The following is a 26,195-nucleotide window of genomic DNA, read 5'->3' as shown; positions in this document are numbered from 1 at the left end:
TATTCTTCATGTTTTCCAATGCTGTAGTTACCTCTGAAATTGTTACTTTTTGGCATTATTTCCGATCCAACATTTTTTATTTTTTTTTATTTTTAACTATTTTTATTATTACTATCTATTACCTCTCATTATATGCCTAAGATATTCAAGTCTTCTCTTTTTTATCAACTTCATCAAGTCACATTCGCCTTGACCTACTCTGTTTAAGACATATCTGTGTTAAATGCGTTCAATTCATGATATTAGGGTTCATGATCCAGGTTTCACATCCGTATAGTAATACAGGATACACATAACATCTTAGGAACTTGATTCTTAGTTGTAAGTTCAGCTGAGAATTGCTCAGAATAGATCTAAGTTTCATAAATGCTCCTCTTGCAATTTCTATACGAGAATTTCTTCACCAGGATTTAGTGTCTCGTTTATCCAACATCCTAAGTATGTATTTAAAATCATTGATTAGATACTATTATGTAACATCAGATTGTTCTGGTGATTTTTTATAACAAATTAGCCATTTTCTTTGGATTTAAATCTTTTTTCTTGATCATCGTTGAATATTATTTTCATGCTAGTTTTTATCTAGTTATTTTTTCTCAGTCATTAAGTAATTTTGATCCTTTATTTCAAATGGCTTTGTATTACGACTTTCTCAAATTCTTGTTGGTTATCATGCCATAGCGTGCTAGAGAAACTATCATTATACCATGCGTTTTATCTCATAGGCTATACAGTAATTAGGAAAGCTGTAAAACATATATTTTTCAAAATGACTTCTTCGAAGATAAGCAACCTTCTTAACGACCAAAGGTCATATACCTAAAACATAAAAAAGTACCGACATCTCGCCTCTCAACACTCGTTGATTAAGCAATAATACATTCCCCTTCAGCGGAATAAAAAAAAAGACGCCAACGAAAAAGAAGAAAGACGACGAAGAGGCCAGAGGTGGACTACGATGGTCTTTTAGATTTTCTACAGTTTGGTACCTCTGAATATTTTTACGTACTATCTACAAACATCCTTAAAAATTGCAAAATGTTTCAATCTTTTAATGATTTGTAAGGAAAGGCAAAAATAATTTTGTGCTAGCTGTTCTCTAATAATCTAATCTGTTTACGCAGATAGTACGTTCTTCAACGGTAAAATATTGCAAAACCTCTAAATTTTAAAGAACCGCTTGGATTGACATGAAATTTGGCTTACACATAGCTAACAAGTCAAAGAAAAAAGTTATATTGTGCCGATATGTGCTTTTGCCCTGGGGGTGCTTTTCACCCCCTCTTGGGGTGAAAAAATATTCGACCAAGGTAAGTCCGGAAATGGATAAACTGACTAATTTTAAGTAACTTTTGTCCTATAGAGTTTTTTCACTAAGTCAATACTTTTCGAATTATGTATTTGCGAGTGAATATGTTCATTTTTTCAACAAAATAACCACGCTTTTAGACGGTTTTTCACAAATAACTCAAATGGTAAGTATTTTGCCGAAAAAACATCCAGAGCAAAAATATAGCCAGTAAAAAATTTAAAAAAATGGTGTATATATCACGTCTCTATACCTAGCAGAAGCAGAGTTATAGCTAATGAAAAATAGGTTCATATTCGTCAAATTCCAAATGGAATACTTTAACGTGAAATAACCAGAAATGAAGCACATTTCGGGGAAAACTCATTTTAACTTATTTAAACAGTTTAAAAAAATCTTCATTTTTGTTTCATAAAAAAAATCTAGCATCAAAAGCAAACAAGTTACGCTCAAAATAAAGTTAGTCCCTTTTTTGGTAAAAAATCGGGAAAATCATCTCCTTAATTAGTAGCTCAAATGAATTTAATCGTTACGACTTTAAAAGTTTCTTGACTCGTGTATGTATTGTTTATATGATCTGTAAGTTTCATCAGTTCAAAGTCCTTATTTTTGAAAGGGCTGTAGTTAAAAGGGGTTGAACGAGTCACTGATCACGAATGTATGCAAATTTAGAAACACTAAATCTTAATCAATTTTTGTCTACCAAAAAAACAAAAAAAAAATACAAGATATTCAAAAAAGCAATGCTGACTTTTTTTGTTTGTCCAGTTTTTTGGTATCTCTAACAATTTTTAAGTTATTTTGAAAAAAAGCATATTTTTCAAAATTAAAATTTTTAAAAATTTTATTTTAAAACCAAATTTTTTCAAAAATAAGCACTTTGAATCGATAAAACTTACATATCATATAAACACAACATAAGTAAAATAATTTGTGGAGCGGTAACGATTAATTTCATTTAGGTTGCTAATAGGGGGTGGTCTTCCCGATTTTTTTTGCCAAAACAAAAGGGACCAACTTTATTTTGAGCGTAACTTGCTTAAATTTAATGCTAGAAACTTTTTATAAAAAAAAAGAAATAAAGCTTTTTTAAACACTTTTAAAAAGTTATAATGGGTTTTCCCAAAAAAGTGCTTAGTTTTTCGGATATTTTACTTCGAAATATTTTATTTGAAATTTGGTGAATATGAATCTATTTTTCATTGGCTAAAATTCTGGTTCTACGAGGTCCAAAGACCTAACGCGTACAGCATTTTTTTTACTTTTTTTACAGACTATATTTCTGCTAAGAACGTTCTTTTCGACAAAATACTTACTTTTTGAGTTATTTGCAAAAAACCGTCTAAAAATGTGGTTATTTTGTTGAAAAATGAACATATTCACTAGCAAATAACTCGAAGTGTTGACTTGGCCAAAAAGCTCCATAGAACAAAAGTTACTTAAAATTAGTCAGTTTACCCATTTCCGGACTTATTTTGGACATATATTTTTTCACCCCTAAGAGGGGGTGACAGTCACCCCCAGGGCAAAAGCACACATCGGCACAATATCACTTTTTGTCTTTGACATGTAAGCTATGCTTATGCCAAATTTCATGTCAATCCAAGCGGTTCTTTAAAATTTAGAGCAAAAACCGTGAAATAATGTACTACCTAAGATTTCAAAAGCGTTACGGTATTCAACAACATAACTTTTCTACAGTAACGTTATCTGTTGATTCAGATGCGGCTGATGCTTTTATAGCAGAGTTTGCAGATTTCGCCAAAGTCTGTAGTAAGATCCGAATTGATAATTCAGACAAAATAGGAGTGAACTTTAGATGTTACCTAAAACTTACTTGCTTCAGCAACTGAAGCAGCCACGTGCATTAACCTTCGGAGTACGAAGACTGGGTCAAGCGTGACCCGAAATTCAGTTATTTCTTAATATTTTATGAAATAATTTTTTTACAAATCCGATTGATCGTAAGTTTTCCTTATTTGTTTTAATCTATTTTTTCGTATATAATTCGTGAACATGCAAATTACAGTTTTTCCTCTACGTAACATCTATGATGTCGGGTCAGTCCTGACCCGGTCTTCGGATTTCGAAGAATATTTTCAATAATGTTTGTAAGTACACGTAAATCTCAGCCGTCTCTGTTTACGGGAATACGTACAGTGGAACCCCGATAAGTCGGCCTCCGATAACCCGGAAGTCCGGCTAACCCGAACCGATTTTCATCAGACAAAACAAACATTTTTTCACTTTGACCAAGTTTTTTACTAAGAAATAAACAATACTGTATACAACTGCACGTAATTTAGATGTATTGTGCATTTTTATGTATTTCATGTTTTTGAAATTATGTATAATGGAGTTTATCTGTAAGTATACCGTGTTTTATTAATTTTTACCATATTCTCCGGCTAACTCGGATTTTCGATAACTCGGATCGGCCGCAGTCTCGATTAATCCGACTTATCGAGGTTGCACTGTATTCAAATATATGGCCGGAGCAAATTTACCTATGGCCGTTTTCTGTAAGGTATTAAAATCTGGCCGCCAGAGCGAACTAGTATATGCCCTATGGGTAACCATCTTAAAAAATTTAAATACAATAATTTAGGATTTTGTTTGTTTTTTGTTAAATTAAATATACTGTTTAATAATACTGACTATTTAAAACATCCTTATAAATAAAATGAGAATGGGTCACGCTTGACCCATCATCGTAATCTAAGTAAGTCTAATAATCTCCGTACTCCGAAGGTTAAAGGATATTGAGCCCAATGCCTTAGGTACCAGTTTTTACAAGGCACAAAAAAGTATGTTGATTTCTTCTGAACTATTTAAAGAATGGTTTTTTGATCAGTTTGTATCGAAATTTAAGTTTTTAGCTGGAAAATGTTTGCCAAAAAAGTTTATCTTATTAATTGATAACGCACCCTTACATCCCAATGGATTAAAAAGTGGTGATATCGTTGTTCGCTTCCTCCCCACAAATGTTAGTAGCCTCTCAATACTCGTTGGTTAAGCATTAATACATTATCCTTATATGACCCCAAATAAAAGAAGAAATACGACCAAGATGCCAAGAGAAACAATGTTTTTCTTCTTGCGAATAATTTTACCGGCTTTAAATCATCTAATTACCCATGTAAAGTAAAACATGTTCTAATAAGGTATGGATAATTTAAGTACGAGCTTTGTAAAGGTTAGTTGGTCAGGCCCTGTAAAAGGAAAATGGGAGGTGGATTTTGTTGGGCATTGATTACCTCCTCAGGCGCCCAATGATCGATGACCGACTCTGTCTGTGGGTCGATGGTCATACCCTGGACGGGAAGAGTGGACGTGGGGCCATTCACTGCGTAAACGAGCTTGCCTGGAAAATACAACAAAAATACAAAGTGTTACATGTTAATCTTAAACTAGCAAGTATTAATAGTAATATCTAAGGATGTTTTTGTAATAGCTAAGTTAATATTTGTTAAAAAATTATTGTAATCAATATAGGTACACCCACCGCACCGGCACAAAATTCCGCCACCCAAAATTTTTGATCAAATTTGACATTCTATAACATTCTTATTTTTGTACTCCGATTTTCAAGATTCTTGCACCGGTTTGTAGGTACATGGATAGGTATGGATATCGTTTGGTATTATTCCAGTAGCACAAAAATTTTACTTGCATGGCATTATACTGATTATACAGGGGTGAATGGAAGCGTTGTATTTTATCATAACTTTAAAAAATTGTGTGGAAAAATGGAAGAGCTGATTTTGTTTCATAGTCCTGTCAGATTATTCATGATCATAAGGCATCACTAAAATTTTGTTTTTTGCATTATCCGAATATCTCTTTTCTTGTACGAGCTGTACCATTTTTTGTAAATAAAAACACTGATGACTCATAAAATAGAGGTTGGATTGATAAGATTAGAATGACACGCATGCAGCCTAGATCTCAATGCTATTGAGCATATATGGGATGAATTAAAAAAAAAGCTATTCGCCGTCATCCTAGAAATCTAGAAAATTTGGTACAGTTATGGCCCCTAGAGGAATATCGGGATATTCCCCAGGCAAGGGGTAACACATCTTTATTCGATGCCAAACAGATTGCGAGCAGTCGTTGCTGAAAGAGGTGGACATACCCGCTATTGAATTATTTTGTTTTGTCAATTTTAGTGCGTTTGATAATTTTAATTAAAAAAACCTTCAATGCAGTGTTTTTATTAACAGCTCTTACAAGAAAAGAGATATTCGGATAATTCAAAAAACAAAATTTTAGTGAAACCTCCTGGATAATATACTTAAAGGGAGTATGAAACAAAATGTTTTCAAAAACATCCAGAAAAGAAAAACGGTGTATTTGGGTCACATCATGCGAAACGAAAAATACCAGTTCCTTCAACTTATAATCCAGGGTAATATTGAAGGCAACAGAGGAATAGGACGCAAGAAAATGTCCTGGCTCCGAAACATAAGGCAATGGACAGGGATTAACGACATAAAATCTCTGATACATATTGCAAGAAACAGAGAATTAATGGAAAATGTGATCGCTAACATCCATTAGTGGATTTGCATCTGAAGAAAAAAATGAAACAAAATCAGCCCTCCAATTTTTCCACAGAATTTTTTAAAGTTCTCTACACAATAAATGTATTTACCTACAAACTGATGCAAGAATCTTGAAAATCGGAGTACAAATAGAAAAGTGTCAAAAGTGATTGTCAAACTTAATAAAAAATTTTGGGTGGCGTAATTTTGTGCCGGTGAGTGTATTTCAAGTGTATATACAATTACGTACTTAATAATTTGCGTACATTATAATTAACAAAAAAAATTTTCATCGCATATCTCTGACAACTGACCGTATCAATGTTTTGCTTATCTTTATTTTTGCCGTTTTGCTTACTTTTCTATGTTTAAACATCTTTATTTATAATTTGAATTCCTCTTCTTTTCAGTCGTTGACGTTGTTGGTCTTCAGGTAGGTATCAGTCTTCCTTGTCACTTTCCTTGCTTTTTGCTTCCATATAGGTATTGTTTTCTTTTCATTTGTTTTAACATTACCATGTTTAAATCCATTTTAATAGTCTTTTAGTACTTATTTTTTTCTGCATACCTAGGTTTTGATTTTCTTATTTGATATACTTGCAAATATTTGGTAGATAGGTACCTATATAGTTCAGAGAAATAAGATTTTTCTCGTGACACATCCCCCTCCCGGCCGAAACCAAATTTTTTGAGTAGTGTGGACATCTATATTATTAACCTATATGTTTCCTGCAGCCGATTTTAATGATATACATAGTTATAAACAAATAAAGATCAAAAAACGGTAAATTATTATTTTTTCGTCTATTACCAAAAAGTTAAGCACTTTAAACAAATTTGAGAGTAAGAAACTCATACATCGTATAAAAAACTGCAATATGGCGTTCGCTGAATATGTCCATCCTTATTTGTTGCTTAGAAAATTGCAAAATAAATCATAAATTTTGAGTTTTTATAAATATTCATAACTTAGGTAAAAATTAACTTAGAATCTTCTTATTACACGGAATGCCGAGACTTCTTGTACTTCAATTATATTTTAAATTTTAAAGCAATTGGTTAAATAGTTTAAAAGTTATTTAATTTGTTTATTGCAAATTCATTTTTTTTGCAACACTAAAGTCAGAAAATTATGAGGTTACAATAATACTTCGGACAGTTTATGAAAGAAGAACATTTATACTATTACCTCAATTAAAAATAAATGACAAAAAATAATTTTAAACAGTGTAAAATTATTTTGCTAAAACATGTCGATTTCGTTTTTGCTTACTTAAAAACAATTAGAATAACTTTTTAACCGTTACCCGTAGAAAAATTATTTTTTCATATTTAGAAAGACTGAATTTTTATACACATTTAGAAAGAAAAACAACTGTCCTAGGACAATTAGGGACAAAGTTAGCCCCCCCTTTTTTTAATTCACATGTTTTTGCAAAATTATTTTGAAATATTTATAATTATTTTTTGTTATTTTTTTTTTAATTAAATTAATACTGTAAATTTTCTTCTTTCATAGACTATCCAAAATATTACTGTAACTTCATCATTTTCTGACTTACAGTGTTGTAAAAAAAATTAATTTTGGATAAACAAATTAAATAACTTTTAAACTATTTGACCAATTGCTTTGAAATTTAGGGTATGATTTAAGCACCACAAGTCTCGGCATTCCGTGTAATAAGAAGGTTCTAAGTTAATATTTACATAAGTTATGAATATTTATAAAAACTCAAAATTTCTGTTTTATTTTGCAATTTTCTAAGCAACCAATAAGGATAGACATATTCAGCGAACGCCATATTGAAGTTTTTTATACGGTTTATGAGTTTATCACTCTCAAAATTGTTTAAAATGCGCAATTTTTTAGTAATAGACGAAAAAAAGCGAAAATTGACCGTTTTTTGATCTTCATTTGTTTATAACTATGTATTTCATCAAAATCGGCTGCAGGAAACATATCTATAGGTTATTATTATAGATGACCAAATGACCATACTACTCGAAAAATTTGGTTTCGTCCTGGAGGGGGTTGTGTTACCAACAGGATATTTTTTTTCCTTATTTCTCTGAACTAATAGTATACAATTTAAAAACGTGATTCGCTTATAGTTCTTACATAATTCATTGTCCTTTTTTTGTAGATCGGTGTAATGATTCAAGTGTTCCATTCTTTACGTAGGTGCTGCATCACCTTTCGCGCGGTAATTACACTTACAGTGAGACCTATTGTGTTTTGTCAACGAAAAGTAAGTATTTTTGACGAATTTCTTTCTATTATAACTTAAATATTAATATTGTCACGTATTTCAAAATATGCTTATATAATCGTCGCAGTTTAGAGATTATAATAAGCATATATGTTTTTGTATAGGTTATGCTACTTCGTGCTTGCGACAGTATTATTATCAAAATGGGGGGGTGGGGACGGTTGTAACGATTTTCATGGGGACGGTTGTAACAGTAATTTTAATTGTAAACCGGCGTTACTACAGTACATAAGCCTGACAGGGTTGTTGCAAGACGTGGCACAAGGCAGGTGGGCGCAATTACTTCTGCTGAACGAGGCTCTTTGGTCACACTAGCATTTACAACTAACGCATTAGGCAACGCCATTCCACCTATGTTCGTGTTTCCTCGAATTAGATATCAAGAGCATTTCATTAGAGACGGACCAGTGGGATCAATCGGTGCCGGTAATCCATCAGGGTGGATGCAAGAAAAGTCATTCATTATATTTCTTAAACATTTTCAAAAACATACGAATGCCTCTTTGTCGCATAAGATATTATTAGTGCTAGACAATCATTCGCCCCATATACATATCAACTCCTTAGATTTTTGCAAAGATAATGGGATAGTATTACTGTCATTTCCGCCCCACTGCTCTCACAAGCTACAGCCCTTAGATAGATCCGTTTATGGGCCTTTCAAAAAAGCCATTAATACTGCCTGTGATGCCTGGATGCGAAATCACCCAGGAAAAGTCATGACTATTTACGACATACCGGGTATTGTAACTATCGCAATGCCACTTGTTTTCACTCAGGTGAATATCCAGGCCGGATTTCGAAAGAGAGGGATCTTCCCATTCAACCGCGATTTGTTTCAAGTAATTGATTCTGCGCCATCGTTCGCGACAGACAGGCCTAATCCAAATGCTACTGAAGAGGTGGGCATTTCTAATCAACATAGCATTAGACTTGCACCTGATGACGAATCACTATCACCTTCGTTACTGAAGGAGGATTCACCTTCATCCAGCGCAGTAAGCCCCACTGAGCCCGAAACTAGAGCTTCAACTAAAGAATTTACTAACAGTGATCCTAAAAAGGAAACATCCATTGACCATCAAATGCTCACACTAATTGAAATATCCGAGCTCGAAGCAACAATAACACCGCCTAGGCAAACATCTCTAGAACCTAGCCAAGAATGGCAAGCTGGTACAGTGAATCTGGAATCAGACATCTCTCCTCGTGATGCTGTTTTGTGTCAGCCATCAGAACCGTCTACAAGCAAGCAGTCTGTCTTCTCGCCTGAGACTTTACGGCCTTACCCTAAAGCTCCACCTAGAAAACTAGGAAACAGAGGTCGTAAAACCAAAAAGTCTGCTATCTACACAGATACTCCAGAAAAGGAAGCTGCTAGAAAGGAGTATGAAGAGCGACAAAAACGGTTGAAAAATAGACGAACAAAGAAAAAAGTACTCGAATCATCTACTGGAAAGGTAATCAAAAACAAAGGGAAAGGAAAAGCGAAGAAAATGAAGATTAATACAAGAAGAAGAATATTATTGTCTTATTTGCTTAGAGATCTATTCAGTGAGTCGATCTGGAGACAGTTGGATTCAGTGCCAAGGTAGCTGCAAACAATGGTCTCACGTGGCCTGTATACTGATGGAAGTAGATATTATATATGCCACAACTGTGATGAGTCTGATTAAATATAGGAAATTATAATTTGTTTAAACTCAGATTTTGTTTGATATTTTTTTATTAATAAATTTGATTTTGATCTGGTTTGGTATTTTTGATTAATAAATATGATTAAAAATAATAAAACTGATTTTATATGTGTGATTTATGTATTATTTTTGATTGTTACAACTGTCCCCTATTCGTGTTACAACCGCCCCTGGTATGGGGTCGGTTGTAACAATCGCACACACTTATTTAAATGACATATTCCCTCCGTACTATTTTACTTGAGCTATAGGTTTTGACATTAATTTAAAGACAAATGAATATTACTTCACATCAAAGACTTTGATCGTTGCTTACAGCTATAATAGCTGTGCTATGAAGCACTAAAGAAAAATTGTTACAACCGTACCCAGTCTACCCTACCTATTATTTGGACCATTTTTTTTTCTCAGTTGGTATACTTGGGCATTTTTTTTCTACTTTAGGTATCTATATTTTATCAATTCGTATATAACATTTTTTCTACTGACACTTTAACATTTTTTGTTCTTTTTTCATTTCTTTCCGGGACACTTTATTTCTTCTTCGTCTTTACTCTCTTCTCCCTCTGCTTGCGCTGTTGTCTTTCATATTTTCTTGTAATTTTTTCCTTATTTTGAATTGGGTAGAAGTATTCCTTCCATATTTATTTTATCAAGATTCTATCTTATATTAATTTGATGAATCGTTTTTTGATATTTTATGTTCTTTGTACAATTATTAATAAAGAGTCTTGTTTCAGTCGAAAGTAAATTACTTTTTTAAATTTTACTTGCCCTACTGAGTAGGCAACCAACATTACTCAATATAAGGTAGTCCAAAAATAGTTCGTACTGTGTAATCGTCTCTTTGAAAAAAATTTACATCGCCTCCGTGGCGCAATTGGCTAGCGCGTTCGGCTGTTAACCGAAAGGTTGGTGGTTCGAGCCCACCCGGGGGCGCACTTTTTTGTTTTTAAAATTTTAATTTTCTTATCTTTACGTCTTATTCTAATCGATATTTACGTCATGATAAATAATAATTAATTATTAAGCGGCCAAAGAGTTCACTTAGCAAAGATAAATTATTTTTAAATATTATTAAAAATAATATTATTTAAAATTATTTAAGAAACAGAATTTTTTATGTTATTTTATAACGTTTTATGTATTTATAAGGTTCCTCTAACTTTTATTTACGTAAAGAGTGCCAAATATAGTGTTTTAACACGTTCGCTACCAAGCTACTCGTATATGAGCCACATCGATTTTTCCCATAGTGAGGGAGGCGAAACTTAAATACCCCCTTGGTACCGAACGGGTTAAAGGATGAACTGTAGATGCATAATATTACCTTTGGCAGAAACTCCAAAGACTCGTCCCATATCGGGTAAAGTGATCGTTAGAGGCGGTTCCTTCTTTCCTTGCAAGGTGTATAATCCTGCTCTAGGACATACAACCCGCATATTTTCTCTGTCAGCAACACAAATCCTGTCCAATGATTCTATGAGGGCCAGTCCGTGAGGCACTTGAAGGGATAGAATTTCTAAAAAACAACGTCATCTATAATAATTAACAATTTCGTATAATTTTTAAATTTCTTAAATCTTTTTACATTAAAAGAGAGCAGAGAGCTAATTAATGCTTGACCTCCCTCTATTACATAAATATGTACATATATAGATTGTGAATGAGGCGAAGGTAGGAGCATTCAGAAGATGGATAAGACACCAGGAAGCAGGGTAAAAGGATATTAGGATCAAGTCTGGGAAGATTGGAAGATAATTAAAAAGCAACTAGCATTAGAAATAATACCAGATGCAAATGTAATCAAACTATAATTTAAAAAAGTTGTTTACGTCCTTTTTCCAAGAAGAAACGAATGGGAATCGAATAAAAATAATGTCATAATGACAGATCAGTGCTGGTAGACTGACAACTCTAAACTTGATGAAGGAGTTAGAGCTGGAGTGTACGGAGAGAACGAGAGAAAACAAAGCTAAGCCTTACTGAAAGCCTAGGTAATTACTGTAGTATCTTCCTATAAGAAATTTATGCTATAGAGATGTGCTTGCAAGAACTAATAAAGAGGAACTGTAAGGAGCAGACTTATAAAAATTATATCTGATAGCCAGACTGATCGGCGATATCGCAAAAAGCAGCAAAGTAAGTTTACTCTGTGTGCCTGGATATAATGACATTGAAGGGAATGAAAAAGATGACATACTTGCCAGGGTAGAAGCAAATAAACATTCATAGCCCCAGAACCTGTCGTTGGCATAGCAAGAAGAACATCGAAAATAACAATATTGGACTGGAAAGAACGGGTCAAATGTAACCACTGGTCCGAATAAATGGATATCAAACATTTGAACAAGAGGTTCAAAGATCTACTAGATATGTATGACCGGCGAATCATCGTAGCTTTCCTAACAGAACTCTGTCGACTCAAGGTGCATTGAACAAACTTAGATTGACAGAAAGTGCAAATTGCAGATTCTGTCGGGCTCAGATTAACACTGGAAAGAACTGAGGGAGAACTATGTCCAGTACTTGACCTTTCGTCTGAAGGTATATAGATAATTTGCATAAGTTTAAGAATTAGTCAATGTGTTCATCCAATATTATTACCATTGGTAAAATGAGTGCCATAATATTGTTAGTTTTCTTTTTTAGCCTACACAAATGTCTAATGGTCACTTTGTTGGCTGCTGCTCTGAACAGTTGTAATGAACTACAGTTAAACCATTCTCTAAGGTTCCTCAGCCAGGAGATGCGTCTTCTTCCTATGCTTCTTCTTCCTTGGATCATTCCTTGCATAATAATTCTCAGCAACAAGGTATATTTGTTAAAATCCCTATACAAGGCTACATCAAGAACATAACTAGTTTTCAATCGGTTGACCGATCATCATCAGTGTTTGCTCAGAATCCAACATGCTAACCACCAAAGTAAAAAATACTTGGGTAGAAACCCTTTACAAATAATCCGTCATAGTAACATAGAAAAATTATGTGAATTTAAACATGGATGTTTAAAATATCCAATGTTTCCTGCTCTAGGTACCATTGAGCTCGAATTTGACTTGTTCACATCATGGCTGTATGGTAGCAAGTCTATAGAACAAGTCAAATTCGAGCTCAATGGTACCTAGATGGTACCATACAGCCATGATGTGAACAAGTCAAATTCGAGCTCAATGGTACCTAGAGCAGGAAACATTGGATATTTTAAACATCCATGTCTAAATTCACATCATTTTTCTATGTTCCTATGATGGATTATTTGTAAAGGGTTTTTACCCAAATATTTTTTACTTTGGTGGTTAGCATGTTAGATTCAAGCAAACACTGATGATGATCGGTCAACCGATAGAAAACTAGTTATGTTCTTGATGTAGCCTGTATAGGGATTTTAACAGATATACCTTTTATAAAGGGTTTTTTTTGGTTTTTGTAATAAATGGTATACAGCCAACTACAGGAATTTTTTCCTCGTGGAATTTTTTTTCTTCATAATTTCTAACTCCTTATTTAAACGTCGTAGCACTTCAACATTGGTAATCCTTTGAACCCACTGATTTTTCAATATTCTTCTGTAACACCACATTTCGAACGCTTCTATTCTTCTTATGTGTTGTCTCTTCAATGTCCAAGCTTCCATTCCTTATAGCAATATAGAAAATATGTAGCATCTTAGAGCCCTCAATCTGAGAGGCAACTGAAGGTCTTTGCTGTAAGCAGTGTCTTCATTTTTATAAATTCTTGCCTTGCAGTTTCAATTCGGATTTTAATTTCTTGGCTTTGGTCATTTTTGTCATCAACCCAGATTCCCAGATATTTGTGTGTCTTCACTTTTTCTATTTGGGTTTGCTCTATCATTAACCTTTCATTTACATGTTCTGTTTTTGAGACAATCATAAATTTAGTTTTTTTCTTGTTTATTTTTAGTCCGTACCGAATGCAATAATCGTTAATTTTATTTAGCAATTCTTGTAGCGATTCCAGGGTGTCTGCCATTATAACGGTGTCATCAGCGAATCTTATGTTATTTACTATTCTTCCGTTTATAGAGATTCCATCACTTAGCTCTGCTATCGCTTCCTGAAATATGGCTTCACTGTACAGGTTAAACAGTAGCGGCGACAGAACACAACCCTGTCTTACTCCTCTCTTTATATCAATATTATTGTTCTTCTATCTTTACATTGGCCTTTTGATTCCAATACAGATTGATGATAATTCGTAAATCTCATCTGTCTATATTTCTGTTTTTCAATAATTCTATTAGTTTTTAGTATCATCCATAGTATCATCCATATCATATTCTAGCTTTCTGTATAATCTTCCATGAATCACCTTTAGAAATATTTTGAGGGCCTGGCTTATTAGTGATATTGTCCTATAGTCCGAACAATCTTTGTTTCTAACCTACTCAAAGCAATATTTAGTATTTAGCCTTTCTTTTAAAGCTATGCTAGATTTCCTGCGAAGATTTGGGTTGGGACGTATTAAATTTGGTCTTAAACTTAATAAAGACAAGACAAAACTAACGGTGATAGACTGATTCAACACTATGAAGCTGAGTAGCCACTTGCAGGGATACCAGATAGTAGACAGCTATCTCGGATCCAATATAACGATGGCAACTGCTTAGCAGAAGTTCGGAGACGCATTGGTATGGCAAAAAATGCGATGAGCCATCTAACTAAAGTGTGGAAAGACCTATCTCTCAAAAAGTAAAGGTGATATTAGTGAATGCACTCGTATTCTCAATATTTCTATACGGGAGCAGAAACCTGGACCCATCTGTCCTTGTGGAATCGGTACTCACCGGAGGGACCGCAGACGTTCAGATACAATAAGCGCCTCTTTGCAAAGACAACGACGTCGACTTTGTCAAGTAACAAGATACTTACTCAACACACACACTACACATGACACTAGGTACCTAACTGCAAAAATTCACCGTGCCTATCATGCCAATGGCCATTAGTTGTCGAGGCATTAGCTAAATAAAAAAAAATACCCACTTTCTGAAGAATAGCAACCATTTCAGTATGTCTTACTCGATCGATGGCCTTCTCAAAGTCAATGAAACACATATATGGATGACGATGTGGAAACACAATGAAACCGGATGTCCGACATCTCTGCATCTCTGTACCATAACCTGAACACTAAACAGTGCTTCTCTGGTCCCAAGGATATTGCGGAATCCAAATTGTGTAAACTTGCCAGGGGAGAAGCAAAAAACATTCATATTTGCGGTTACGTGGAAGAGCGCTTCTTAGCTGGTGTTTCTAGGAACATCATCTAAGAGCGAACGTCGCCTTTTGCTTTATTATAATTATTACTGTTTGTCTAGTTTGTATTTTTTTTTGAAAAAAAGCAATAAAGTCATCCAGATTTAGCCATACGGCTCACACTCCCTCTAAGGGGAAAATGGACTCATCCCAGATACCTACGGTATCAAAAGGATTGAGCTCTGGTGGGACTCTTTCCGTGTTATCGAGCCCTAGGTGACTTGGTATGCAGGTGTATCTCCCAAAAATTTTCGTACACATCTGGCCGTTGCGAGTAGTACTGCTTTCTGCATGGTCTTATAAAGATGTTCATTAAGACCCAGCTTTTTTATGCTATCGAGGAGGGTCTTCGGAATGACTCCAGTAGTAGACATAATAATCGGTATCGTCTGGGTACTTTGCATTCTCCATTGTCTCCGTATTTGAATTTCCAGATCACTGTACTTGGCGATCTTTTCAGTAAATTTAGTACGTAGATTATTGTTGTTAGGAATCGCCACATCAATGAGGGTTGTTTGTCTCGTTAATTTATTGACTAATACGAGATCTGGTCTGTTATGCGCCACTGTTTGGTCTGTGAGCACAGTGCGGTCCCAGTATAGCTTGTAATTGCCATCCTCAAGCATACTCTCAGGGACGTATTGATAATATGGGAGATGGTCGGTTTGGAGAAGTCCCAGCTTGATAGCTATCTCCTGATGAAGGATTTTTCCCACTGCGTCATGCCGTTCCTTGTACTCAGTTGCAGCAAATGCCTGGCAGCCCCCTGTAAGATGTTGGATGGTTTCTTGGGCTTGACATCCATATCGGCATCTGTCGTTTTGAACATGAGGGTCTTTGATGATATATTTCAGGTAATTTCTGGTTGGTATAACCTGATCCTGAATGGCCAGTAATGAACCCTCCGTTTCAGGGAACATCTTTCCTGATGTCAACCAGTAGTTCGACGCTATATTGTCGACATAATCTTGGCTGACCTCATTGGGATGTCGCCCGTGCAGAGGTTTACCCATCCAGGCGCGCACTTTTTCGTCCTTAGTAAGGTGGTTTATGCGAAGTTCTGCTTCCCTCAGTTTTATCGGTGTTGTGTCATCTACTGCGCAGATAGCGCGATGTAGAGTAGATGTTTCAGCCTGTATCTGAAAATAAGATCTTAAATTAGCAATTTGTTTGTCTAATTGCTCACCTATATCCATAAGTCCTCTTCCTCCTAAATTCCGTGGTAATGTCGTTCTTTCTACTGCACTTTTTGGATGGTGTTTTTGTGCCTTTGTGAGGTGCGTCCTTACTTTTCGCTGAAGATTTTCTATGTCCGTTTTTGTCCACTTAACAATGCCAAATGAATAGCTAAGCGCGGAACATGCGTAGGTGTTTAGTGCCTTAAACAAATTTCTACTATTAAGGTGTGAGCTAAGCAGCTGTTTTACCCTTCGTATAAACTCAGTAGTTATCTCTGTTTTCATTTGTTTATGGTCAATTCTCCGCGCTTGCTTTACTCCAAGATATTTATACATATCGTTTTCACCCATGGTCTCGATGTTCTGGCCATTTTGCATATCGAATCCTCCGGGCTGTACTTTTCCTCTGACTATATTTAAAATACGGCACTTGTTTAGTCCGAAGTGCATGCTAATATCATTAGAAAAAGTTTCTACAGTTTTTAGCATCTCATCGAGTTGGTTTCGAGTGGAAGCCATTAATTTCAAATCATCCATATACAATAAATGATTAAGCTTCGCCACCACATTGTTGTTATTTTTGATGCTAAAACCTGCGTCTGTGGAGTTCAGTAGCTGAGATAATGGGTTCATAGCTAGACAGAACCACAGTGGACTCAACGAATCTCCTTGAAACAGCTGATTGCGATATTTTCAGTTTCGATGTTATTTTCCCCAGGTATTTGAAGGTGAATTCTAGTCTTCCACTCCGTAATTACTTATATGCTCTAAAAAGGTCACTATATTATCATCGACTTTATATATTCTCAATATACCTATAAGCCATTCATGCGGCACTGAATCAAAGGCCTTCTTGTAATCAATGAAGGCAGTAAAAAGATTCCTCTTTTTGGAATATGCCTGGTTAGAAATGACTGAGTCGATGATGAGTTGTTCTTTGCAACCCATGGAACCCTTAGCGCATCCTTTCTGTTGAGGCTCTATGATATTGTTCAGAGCACAGTGTTGGTAGATACGCCGGGCTACACAGGATGTGACCAATTTGTACAAAGTTGGAAGACAAGTAATTGGGCGGTATTTGGCTGGATCTTGGGTGTTATTTTGATCCTTTGTAATTAAATAAGTGGTTCCCTGAGTTAGGAATGATGGTATATCCTGCGGATTAGAAATAACATGATTAATTAGTGTTGATAAGCATTCATGAACACTCCAAAACTTCTTGAGCCAAAAGTTTTGAACTCCGTCTGGTCCAGGAGATTTCCAGTTGTATTTGTCTTGTAGTTGTCTTTGATGGTATTTGAGACTTCTTCAGTATTGAAGGGTTCGTAAAGGGTGGTAATGTAGTGTTGGCAGTTTTGTGTCGTTTCTTCTATCCATCCAGCATTGTTGTTAAGAGCAGCTGGCGTGGAGTGTTGATTTCCCCAAAATTCATGAATTTCTTCTTGGCTTGGGTAAGTCTTATCGACACGTTCTACAGTGGAATTGAATTTCCGATGGAACGCCTTTTCAGAACTTTCAAAAAGAGCATTGTCGCTTTTGCGGTTGTTACTAACTTTGTACCTCCTTAGTCGTCCTGAATAAACGGAGAGCTTTTGTTTTAATGTGTCCAGACACTGATGGGCTGTGTTGTTTTCTGGATCATATCTTGAGTGTCTTGCGGTAGTCAGCATTATATCTTCAGCTCTTCTGATGACTTTTCTACTTGTTACACCTCGTATGTATTCTGTGACTATACCAATATCCCTACGTAATAATTCGATCTTTCCGAGCAGTCTTTTTTCCCAGGGTGCAATTCTGTCACCAGGTCTTTCGTTATTAGTAACCCGTCGTGTTCTGATCTTAACGCCCATTACATTAGCAATTGCTGTTGCTGCACAGTAGATTAGCATATGCAGATATTCCAATGAGTGGGCTTCTACGACATAGTTGGGTAGGACTTCAGTGTTCACAATTTGTAACAGCGCACCTAGTTTCTTACAAGAGTTTATTCGTGGTAGCGGTGGTCTGCTAAGTGGATTTGTTCCATTAAACTCTTGTACAGCACGAGCCATTTCGTTTGCTAGACTATCGCGCAACTCGTTGTTTTCCTGCTCTGTATTGTCAGGTTGAGTTTCTGCTATAGGAATCTCAGGAATCTGCTCATCAAGAACTGCATTAGGGACTTGATCTATAACTAGCTCTTGATTATTAATCTCCCGTTCGACTTCGCTTTTGATCGTATTGCGTCTAGTCTCTGGGATAAGGTTGTTTCTTATGATTACCCGGTATTGATCTGATACTCTTTGCTCCGATACTTGAATATCTGGGTACTCCCTACAAAATTCGGCATACAGCTGTTGTCTGTAGCCGATCGTTTCTTGACCGAGGTTTGTCACCTTATAATAGGAGCGCAAAATGCTTTCGTTAATGGACACAGTCCATTTCATGCGCTGCCTCGGTCGTCCCGCTTGAGTGAGCGCCGGCTGATGTTCCAGCGCAGCACCTTCAGCGAGTGGAGCTCTTGCTGTTATTTGGCTCGCTTGTGGTTGTTGTTATTGTTGGGCTGTAGCTGTTTGTGTGACAGGGGCCCGCCTCCTCAACACCCTGCCACCGACGTCCCGCATGCTGTCACGTCCAGCGCCGGCTCCAGACGTGCCCTGGCGATCCCCAGGCAGCGATCCTAAACATAAACCATAATTCTCCATATTAATGGGTGTGCATTTTATACCTACTGCCAGGTGTCATTATTATTATTATTATTATCCCCAGAACCTGTCGTTGGCATCGCAAGAAGAACATCGAAAAAAATAATATTGGAGTCGGAGGAACGGATCAAATGTAACCACTGGTCCGAATAAATGGGCATCAAACATTCGAAGAAGAGATTCAAAGATCTACTAGATATGTATGATCTGCGAATCATCGTAGCTTTCCTAACAGAACATTGTCGACTCAAGGTGCATTAAACTAACTTAGACTGACAGAAAGTGCAAATTGCAGATTCTTTCGGGCTCAGATCAACACTGGAAAGAACTGAGGGAGACCTTTCGTCTGAAAGTATATAGATAAAATTTGCATCAGTTTAAGAATTAGTCAATGTGTCCATCCAATATACTATCATTGGTAAAATGAGTGCCATAATATTGTCAGTTGGTCTTTTTTGCCTACATGAATGTCTACTAATTACATTACTTATCGTTTTTAACCTACACAAAGCACTATTTAGATTTTCTTTCAAAGCTATGCTAGATCTCCTGCGAAGATTTGGGTTGGAAAGTATTAAATTTGGTCTTAAACTTAATAAAGACAAGACAAAACTGACGATGATATACTCATACAACACTATGAAGCTGAGTAGCCACTTGCAGGGATACAAGATAGTATCAGACCAGACAGCTTCAACTATCTCGGATCCAATATAACGATGGAATTGGTATGGCAAAAATGCGATAAGCCATCTAACTAAAGTGTGGAAAGACCTATCTCTCAAAAAGTAAAGGTGATATTGGTGAATGCACTCGTATTCTCAATATTTCTATACGGGACCAGAAACCCGAACCCATCGCACAAAAAAACATCAAAAAATTGATGACTTTCAGATATGGTGTTGGAAAAGAATGTTGCGCATACCTTAAACAGCTCATCGGACAAACGTGTCCGTTCTTAAGCAGCTTGATATTAAAAAAAGGCTCTCCACAACATGTCTGCAGCGAATTCTACGGTTCTTTGATTACCTGGTAAGCAAAGGTGATGATAATTTAGAGAGATTAATTGAGGACGGATTGAAGGATAAAAGAGGACGGTCAACAACCAGATGGTTCGATCAAAATCAAAATTCAGCAAGGCATTCTCCGTAACTCGTAGAGCAGCTGAAAATAGAAAGTAATGAGGAAAACTTGAGGGGGAAGGGAATGGGGAAATGACAAGAGAGAGAGAGAGACAGAGAGAGAAAGGGAGACAGAGCACGTGAGAGCAATGCATAACAGAGTTTGTTTTCTTACAATTTTTTACAAATCATGACTTTATCTTTACATCTATGACTTGTTGATGTGTAAAAATGATATAATAATTTCAACAGAACCAATATATGTATACCTGGTGCAGTAGGAAATATTCGAAGTAAAACACCAGCAGCATTATATTTGAGTATTCTTGAGTTACAGTATCCGTCAGCAATGAAGATCTCTCCTGTAGAGGCAATAGCGGTTGATGTAGGTTTACAGAAATGCCTTTTATCTGCTCCTGGTTCTAATCTTTGGCCAAAAGTCTGAGACGGCTGAAGCTCTCCAGGTTTAAACTAAAAAAAGTAAATTAATTAAGTTATACATTTTTAACACAAAAGTCAAAATTTAATAAAGTTTTTAATGTAGATTAACTCGCTTATCTGTTAGATAAGCTTTAACTTTCCTAAGTTCAATGTATTAAAGACCAACACAATCGAGTACTTATGTAGAGTAAAACTAATACTAATGCAGTCATTTTTAATGACAGTCTTTGCTTCTTGCCTATGGTTCGCGCAAAATTTCTGCAGCACAATTTCTTGTGATGACGCTTACTATTTTTAACCCGTTGCACTCGTATGTCGCTGTATAGGCGGCACACCGATTACAGTGGAGTAATCTGCTTGTCATCACCTAAGCCCATTTTTAATATTTCTAAATTGCTTTCTGAAACGTTTAGTACACGTTTATGTAAAGCCAGCAAGGAATAGTGTTTATCCCAGCCTGAGAGACTTGCACACCCCCTGAGAATGAGAAAGACATCAACATGAGGATCAACTCATGTGAGAAGGAATCACTACTCCCTGCCCCAGTGCTCCAGACCATCCACCCCCCCTCCCAACGTTAGAATTTTGATGCGCTATAGGGGATCTCCATCAGCAAGGTGCTTATTTTGTGGCTGAATACACGGACTCTCACACAAATGGTCGAGGAAATGAAGCAATTTGGCTCGCAGTTTTTTCGTCCAGCATGGACTTACTTGAAATTTTCACAGAAGGTAGGAAATAGTCCAAGGATCATTTTCTATATCATGCTGCTGTACGCTAAAATCTTGGGGGTAGTTGCCACCCCATCTCGGGGGTGGGAATTTTTTATTACATTTTAATCATGGAAATCGATGTAAAAATTAATTTTAAGAAAAGAATGGGTTTTACATTTTCTTCGTAAAACTAATATTTTTCGAGTTAAAGTAAAATAAAATAAAGAAACAGTTTTTCGACGGAAAAATCGACTTTTTTAGAGGGTTTTTTGAGAATAACTCGAAAAATATGCATTTAATCAAAAAAATTGTACATATCAAATTGTATCTTTTAGTAACACAAATGAACCGTTTTTCTATAATATTTTTACGACCAATAGAAACCGAGATACGGCATGTTAAATGTTAGCTTTTTTCGTCAAATGCCATAATTTGAAATAATCAAAGCCAAATAACGGGAAAACTTTGCATTTTAACAGGAAAACTTCTAGCATAAAAATTGAGCAACTTATGATCAAAAAAAGTTGGTACCTGTTTTTCTTTACGAAAAAAACAGGGAAAACAACCCCCTAACTACCCTTGTAACTAAAAATTGGTCTTCGCCTTTCTGTAATTCCCTTTATATTTATATTATCAATAATTTTAGAAAAATTGGAGTTTAAAGAAAAACTGATTTTTTGCAATTTTGAATTTTTTATCATTTTCTTCAAAATATCTTCGAAAATACTGGAGATACGAAAAAAATAAAAGATTTTTAAATTGTAGCTTTTTTAATAGCTAAAATTTACGTATGCATAGATTTTTATTACAGTGAACATTTAATGATACATAGCTGTTTAAAACATATATTTACGAGCAAACATCCCCTTATTCGAGTCTTTTAAACCCACCTCAATTAAAAATTAAGGGATCTTACGGAATTTAATTTACAAAGTCTTATTACTCTTCAAAAATACTACAAAACTGTTATCGAAAGAACTTTTTACCGATAAAAATGAAGGAGCTATGTTTATAAAACTAATTTTTTTGTCGAAAAATTCGAATAGTCCCCTTATAGAGCACTTTCAATGTACCTATATAATACCACAGAGCCGGTTCGTATACTGGATGACTAAAAAACTATTTGTATATGTATTTTTATATATTTGTAAATTCGTATTTTTGTGTAAATAAATGTTTTCGTAATTCTATAATTCTACTTTTTTTTCTCTATAGATCTATTAAATTGTCTACTTATAAAAATTGTAATGCTATTAAAGGTGGTTTTTAAGGGTTGAAATATTATGATATTATATCCTAAAGTATAAAACAATCATTATTTAACCAGTCAAAACCAAATTTTACCACTATTAAAGTTTACAATGTTTTTATCTAATTTTTGAAAATAAGGGTAGTTTACACCCCTTAAAATAATCAACGCCCTTGAGCATGATATAGAATATGAAGTACAGGGCAAGATGATCCTAACCCCAAATTTTTATGTAAATTGATGCAAGCCGAAATTATTCTTTTCGGATAAGTAAACTTTTCATCTATAGCTCCAACAAGGGTGGTTTTAAGGGTTGAAATATTGTGATATTATATCTTAAAGCACAAAACAATCATTATGTAGCTAATAAGAAGCAATTGTTTGACAATTTGTTTGGCAATTGACAATATTAAAGTTTTAAATGTTATTTTTATAATTTATAATTTTTTTAAATTGGGGTGGTTTTCACCCTTAAAAAACCAAAAGCGTACAACGGCTCAATATAGAAAATGAACTAGGGGGTGAAATGCGCCTAATCCCAAATTTTTGTACAAATCGATGCTGGACGAAAAAATTGCGAGGTTTTGCCATTTTTCCAGCTTCATTTCCTCGACTAAAAAGTTAACGCTGAACAATATAAGCCAGAGTAAGGCGCTCTATCCCCGCCATTTCTAATGAGTTGTCATCGATCTGTATTGCTTGCTCGGACCTCTTCTAGCTCAGCCAATTTTGTTCTGGCTGTTTCCTCCATCATATCCAGTATCCATCATTTATTTTAGGTCTGTAAATAAGAACCGTTCAGTGACATATCTGGGCACGTTTGTAGCACTCTTAGGCAGTTGTTGCGGGGTTCTTGATTTTTTTGTTGTTGTTATGAGTAGTGTGTTCCCATGCAAGAGATACATATGTAAGCACTGGTAGTAATAGTTCAGTCTTAAATTTGTTTTCATAGCTAATTTGCTTCTTCTTTCTGTGAGTCCCCTTAATGCGGCTATAGCCGTTGCTGTTTTACTGTCGCGTTAACATGTGGTGTAAATGTCACTGGGCTAAGCGGATATGGAGTTTCATCTTGACATCAATATTTTTTTCCAAATTTTTATTTGATACAAAGATTTTTTCTATGCTAATACTTTTTTGAGATAATATATAATTATTGTGTTGAGACGTCTCAACTAACAAATTATTAGGAAATTGCATGCGTCCTAATTGAGTTATCGACACGTGAAATGCGTTGATCTGTTTTATAAAAAAAAACAGAACAGTTAGTCCCTAGAGACTCATAAACAAGATATAATGACAATGAAAACAGGAGGAGAAAGATTTTTGTTGAAATTCGAGTCAGGTCAAACACATTTAAAAGTACATACATATGAGTATGAAAACATTTTTGGCAAATATAACTACAAATACTTATCACTACAAATATTAGGGCACAAATCCCATTATTTCATCAACCGATCTATATATACCCTGCTTAAAGGGTATTTTTGGTTGTTGTTCGAAGAATTCTTTTACACATTTTGTACTCCTTTGTCTGAATGAAAACGCTTACGTTTTTTTGCAATGGCTCAAAGATTTGAAAATCACAAGATCATAAATCAGGACTATAGAATTAATTACGTATTTTTTATGGGAAATAAGCCACAATTTTACTAAAAAATGAATTTATTAACGTTTCGAAGCCCAAATCGGATTTCGTTGTCAAAATACAAAATATTATTAAAATAAACAAACATGTTGTTGCTAAGTAAAAAAATTCTTCTAATAATTTATGTAATCTGACTCATTTATATTGGCAATTCAGACGTATATTATACATTTTAAAGTAAAAGACTTTAAAATGATATCGCCAATATTTATGTAAAATTGTGTAAATTTATTTTTAGTAAAATTGTGGCTTATTTCCCATAAAAAATACGTAATTATAAAAATGCCACAAGGAAATAGCTTCAGAACAACATTATAGAATTAATGTTCTAATATCCTCAGCGTTTTGGGTTGTTGGCTTTATTTTACTACTCTCGCAGGAGGAGGTCGAGAATTGTGATTCAGAAGAATATCAAAATCTGAGAGCTTCTCTGGACATTTTCGTCTTATTTATTATGCACATTTGCAATTAAGTTAAGAGGTACCTACTTCTGAGAGACAGACCTAATCGAACGCAAAACAATTGGTTCGTAATATTAGTTGGGAGTTTTATTGTTAAGTATACATTGGTCCCCAACTGTCTGTGTGTGTGTCTGTTTTATTGTTACAAAATTAATACTAACCTTAAAAACTTGATGCAGAGCGACGTCGGTTACCCAAATGTTGTCATGCCTGTCAATAGTTAAGCCGTGTGGCATGTAGAAGAAATCAGCTCCCCATCTTCCAAGCACTTTTCCTGTTTGTGGATCTAGAGTAAGAACTGTATGTTCTCGTATTGGTCCCAGATGCGTTTGTTGGTAGTGGTGCGTTTCATTGAATGTACTAAAACAAATTAATAGCAAAATTAGGACAATAAAGAACAACTTTTTGAAGGCCAATATCCTTGCAGATCATCCATGCTACCTTTTAGGGAGTAAGGAGGGAGTAAGGAAAGATTAGATGGAGTCAGGAAAAGTTAGAAGGAGCCACAACAATTAGAGGGAGAGCCGATAAAATAGAAGGTAGTCAGGAAAAATTAGAGGGACACATGACAAAATTCAAGGGGAAAATTGGAGGGAGTCAAAAAATATTATATGGAGTCAGAAAAAATTGCAGCGAAAAAAAGCGACTGTAGATGGCAATTGATTGGATCCCCCGCCAATGTGTGGTGACAATCAAAATCAGTAGTATGTAATAATAAATAAATATTTGATAACAAATATTGGCAATTCCAATACATCTAGGATCATCTAGAGATTATAATTTCCCTTCCAACAGGTAAGGACAACGAATAGTAATCTGTTTTCAGCGCATATTAAACTGTTCTAATAGAAGATATCTTCTACAGCTCATAATACAGAGCAAGATCGGCGGAAGGAGAAGCCCAGGCCGAAGAAAAACATCGTAACTCCAAAATCTCCGAAAGTGGTATCAAGAGACCACCGCTAATCTGTTGCTGCCGTAAGCAAAGTTATTATTACCAATATCATCGTCAACATTCGATAATCGAACAGCGTAGTGGCGGCAGGTCAGGGTCGGCAGTGCCGACCCATAAATTTATAGATACATACAGGTTTTTTTTTAATATTTAATTTAATCAGAGTAGATGTCATTTGTATCTGTGAAATAAAAAAAATCTGTCAGATAATACAGACTGAATTTTATTCATGATTTTTAAAAGGATTCGCCCAATCCGAGCGTTAAGTGATCCCTGTGCATAAGAGACTTCAAAAAATGAATGATCCGAGCCATTCATCTAACTGTTTTCGTCAAGCCGACCCCAGCTCATCTCGAGATTGACGATTTACACCTAACTAAAACTCAACGAAATACGAGTCGAAGAGCAACCAAACGTATATTTCTCTCCGTAGGCATTAAGCGGCAGGTACGGCACATTTAAATCTGCCGGTGTTTCATTTGGAAGCATCGGCAGAAATTGTAAAAAATAATCACGCCGTTTTACGTCGTTTAATTGATATTGTAATTTATTTAACCTTCGCCAAAAAATTTCCAATATATTTATTTACAAGTTACTTAAAAATTATGCTGATCCAAATATTTTCGGAAAGTGGGATAAGT

General features: G+C 35.2%; 1 protein-coding gene and 1 non-coding gene across 4 annotated transcripts in view; one reads left to right on the top strand and one right to left on the bottom strand.

The window, feature by feature from the left end:
- LOC114328644 (peptidyl-alpha-hydroxyglycine alpha-amidating lyase 2) overlaps positions 1-26,195 on the bottom strand; it is a 65,543-nt gene that overhangs the window by 6,348 nt on the left and 33,000 nt on the right. For all 3 annotated transcript variants that reach the window (XM_050642450.1, XM_050642452.1, XM_050642451.1), the window contains exons 3-6: positions 24,761-24,959; positions 20,357-20,558; positions 11,154-11,345; positions 4,567-4,673 (exon numbers count right to left, since the gene is read on the bottom strand). In XM_050642450.1, the coding sequence (XP_050498407.1) occupies positions 4,567-4,673; positions 11,154-11,345; positions 20,357-20,558; positions 24,761-24,959 (700 nt within the window). The remainder of the gene's footprint in view (positions 1-4,566; positions 4,674-11,153; positions 11,346-20,356; positions 20,559-24,760; positions 24,960-26,195) is intronic.
- On the top strand, positions 10,689-10,762 carry Trnan-guu (transfer RNA asparagine (anticodon GUU)). Its single transcript has one exon. It is a non-coding gene; the product is annotated as a tRNA-Asn (tRNA).

Source organism: Diabrotica virgifera, chromosome 2, assembly GCF_917563875.1.
Source record: "Diabrotica virgifera virgifera chromosome 2, PGI_DIABVI_V3a".
Lineage (NCBI taxonomy): Eukaryota > Metazoa > Arthropoda > Insecta > Coleoptera > Chrysomelidae > Diabrotica > Diabrotica virgifera.
This window is presented reverse-complemented; position numbering and strand designations above follow the sequence as displayed.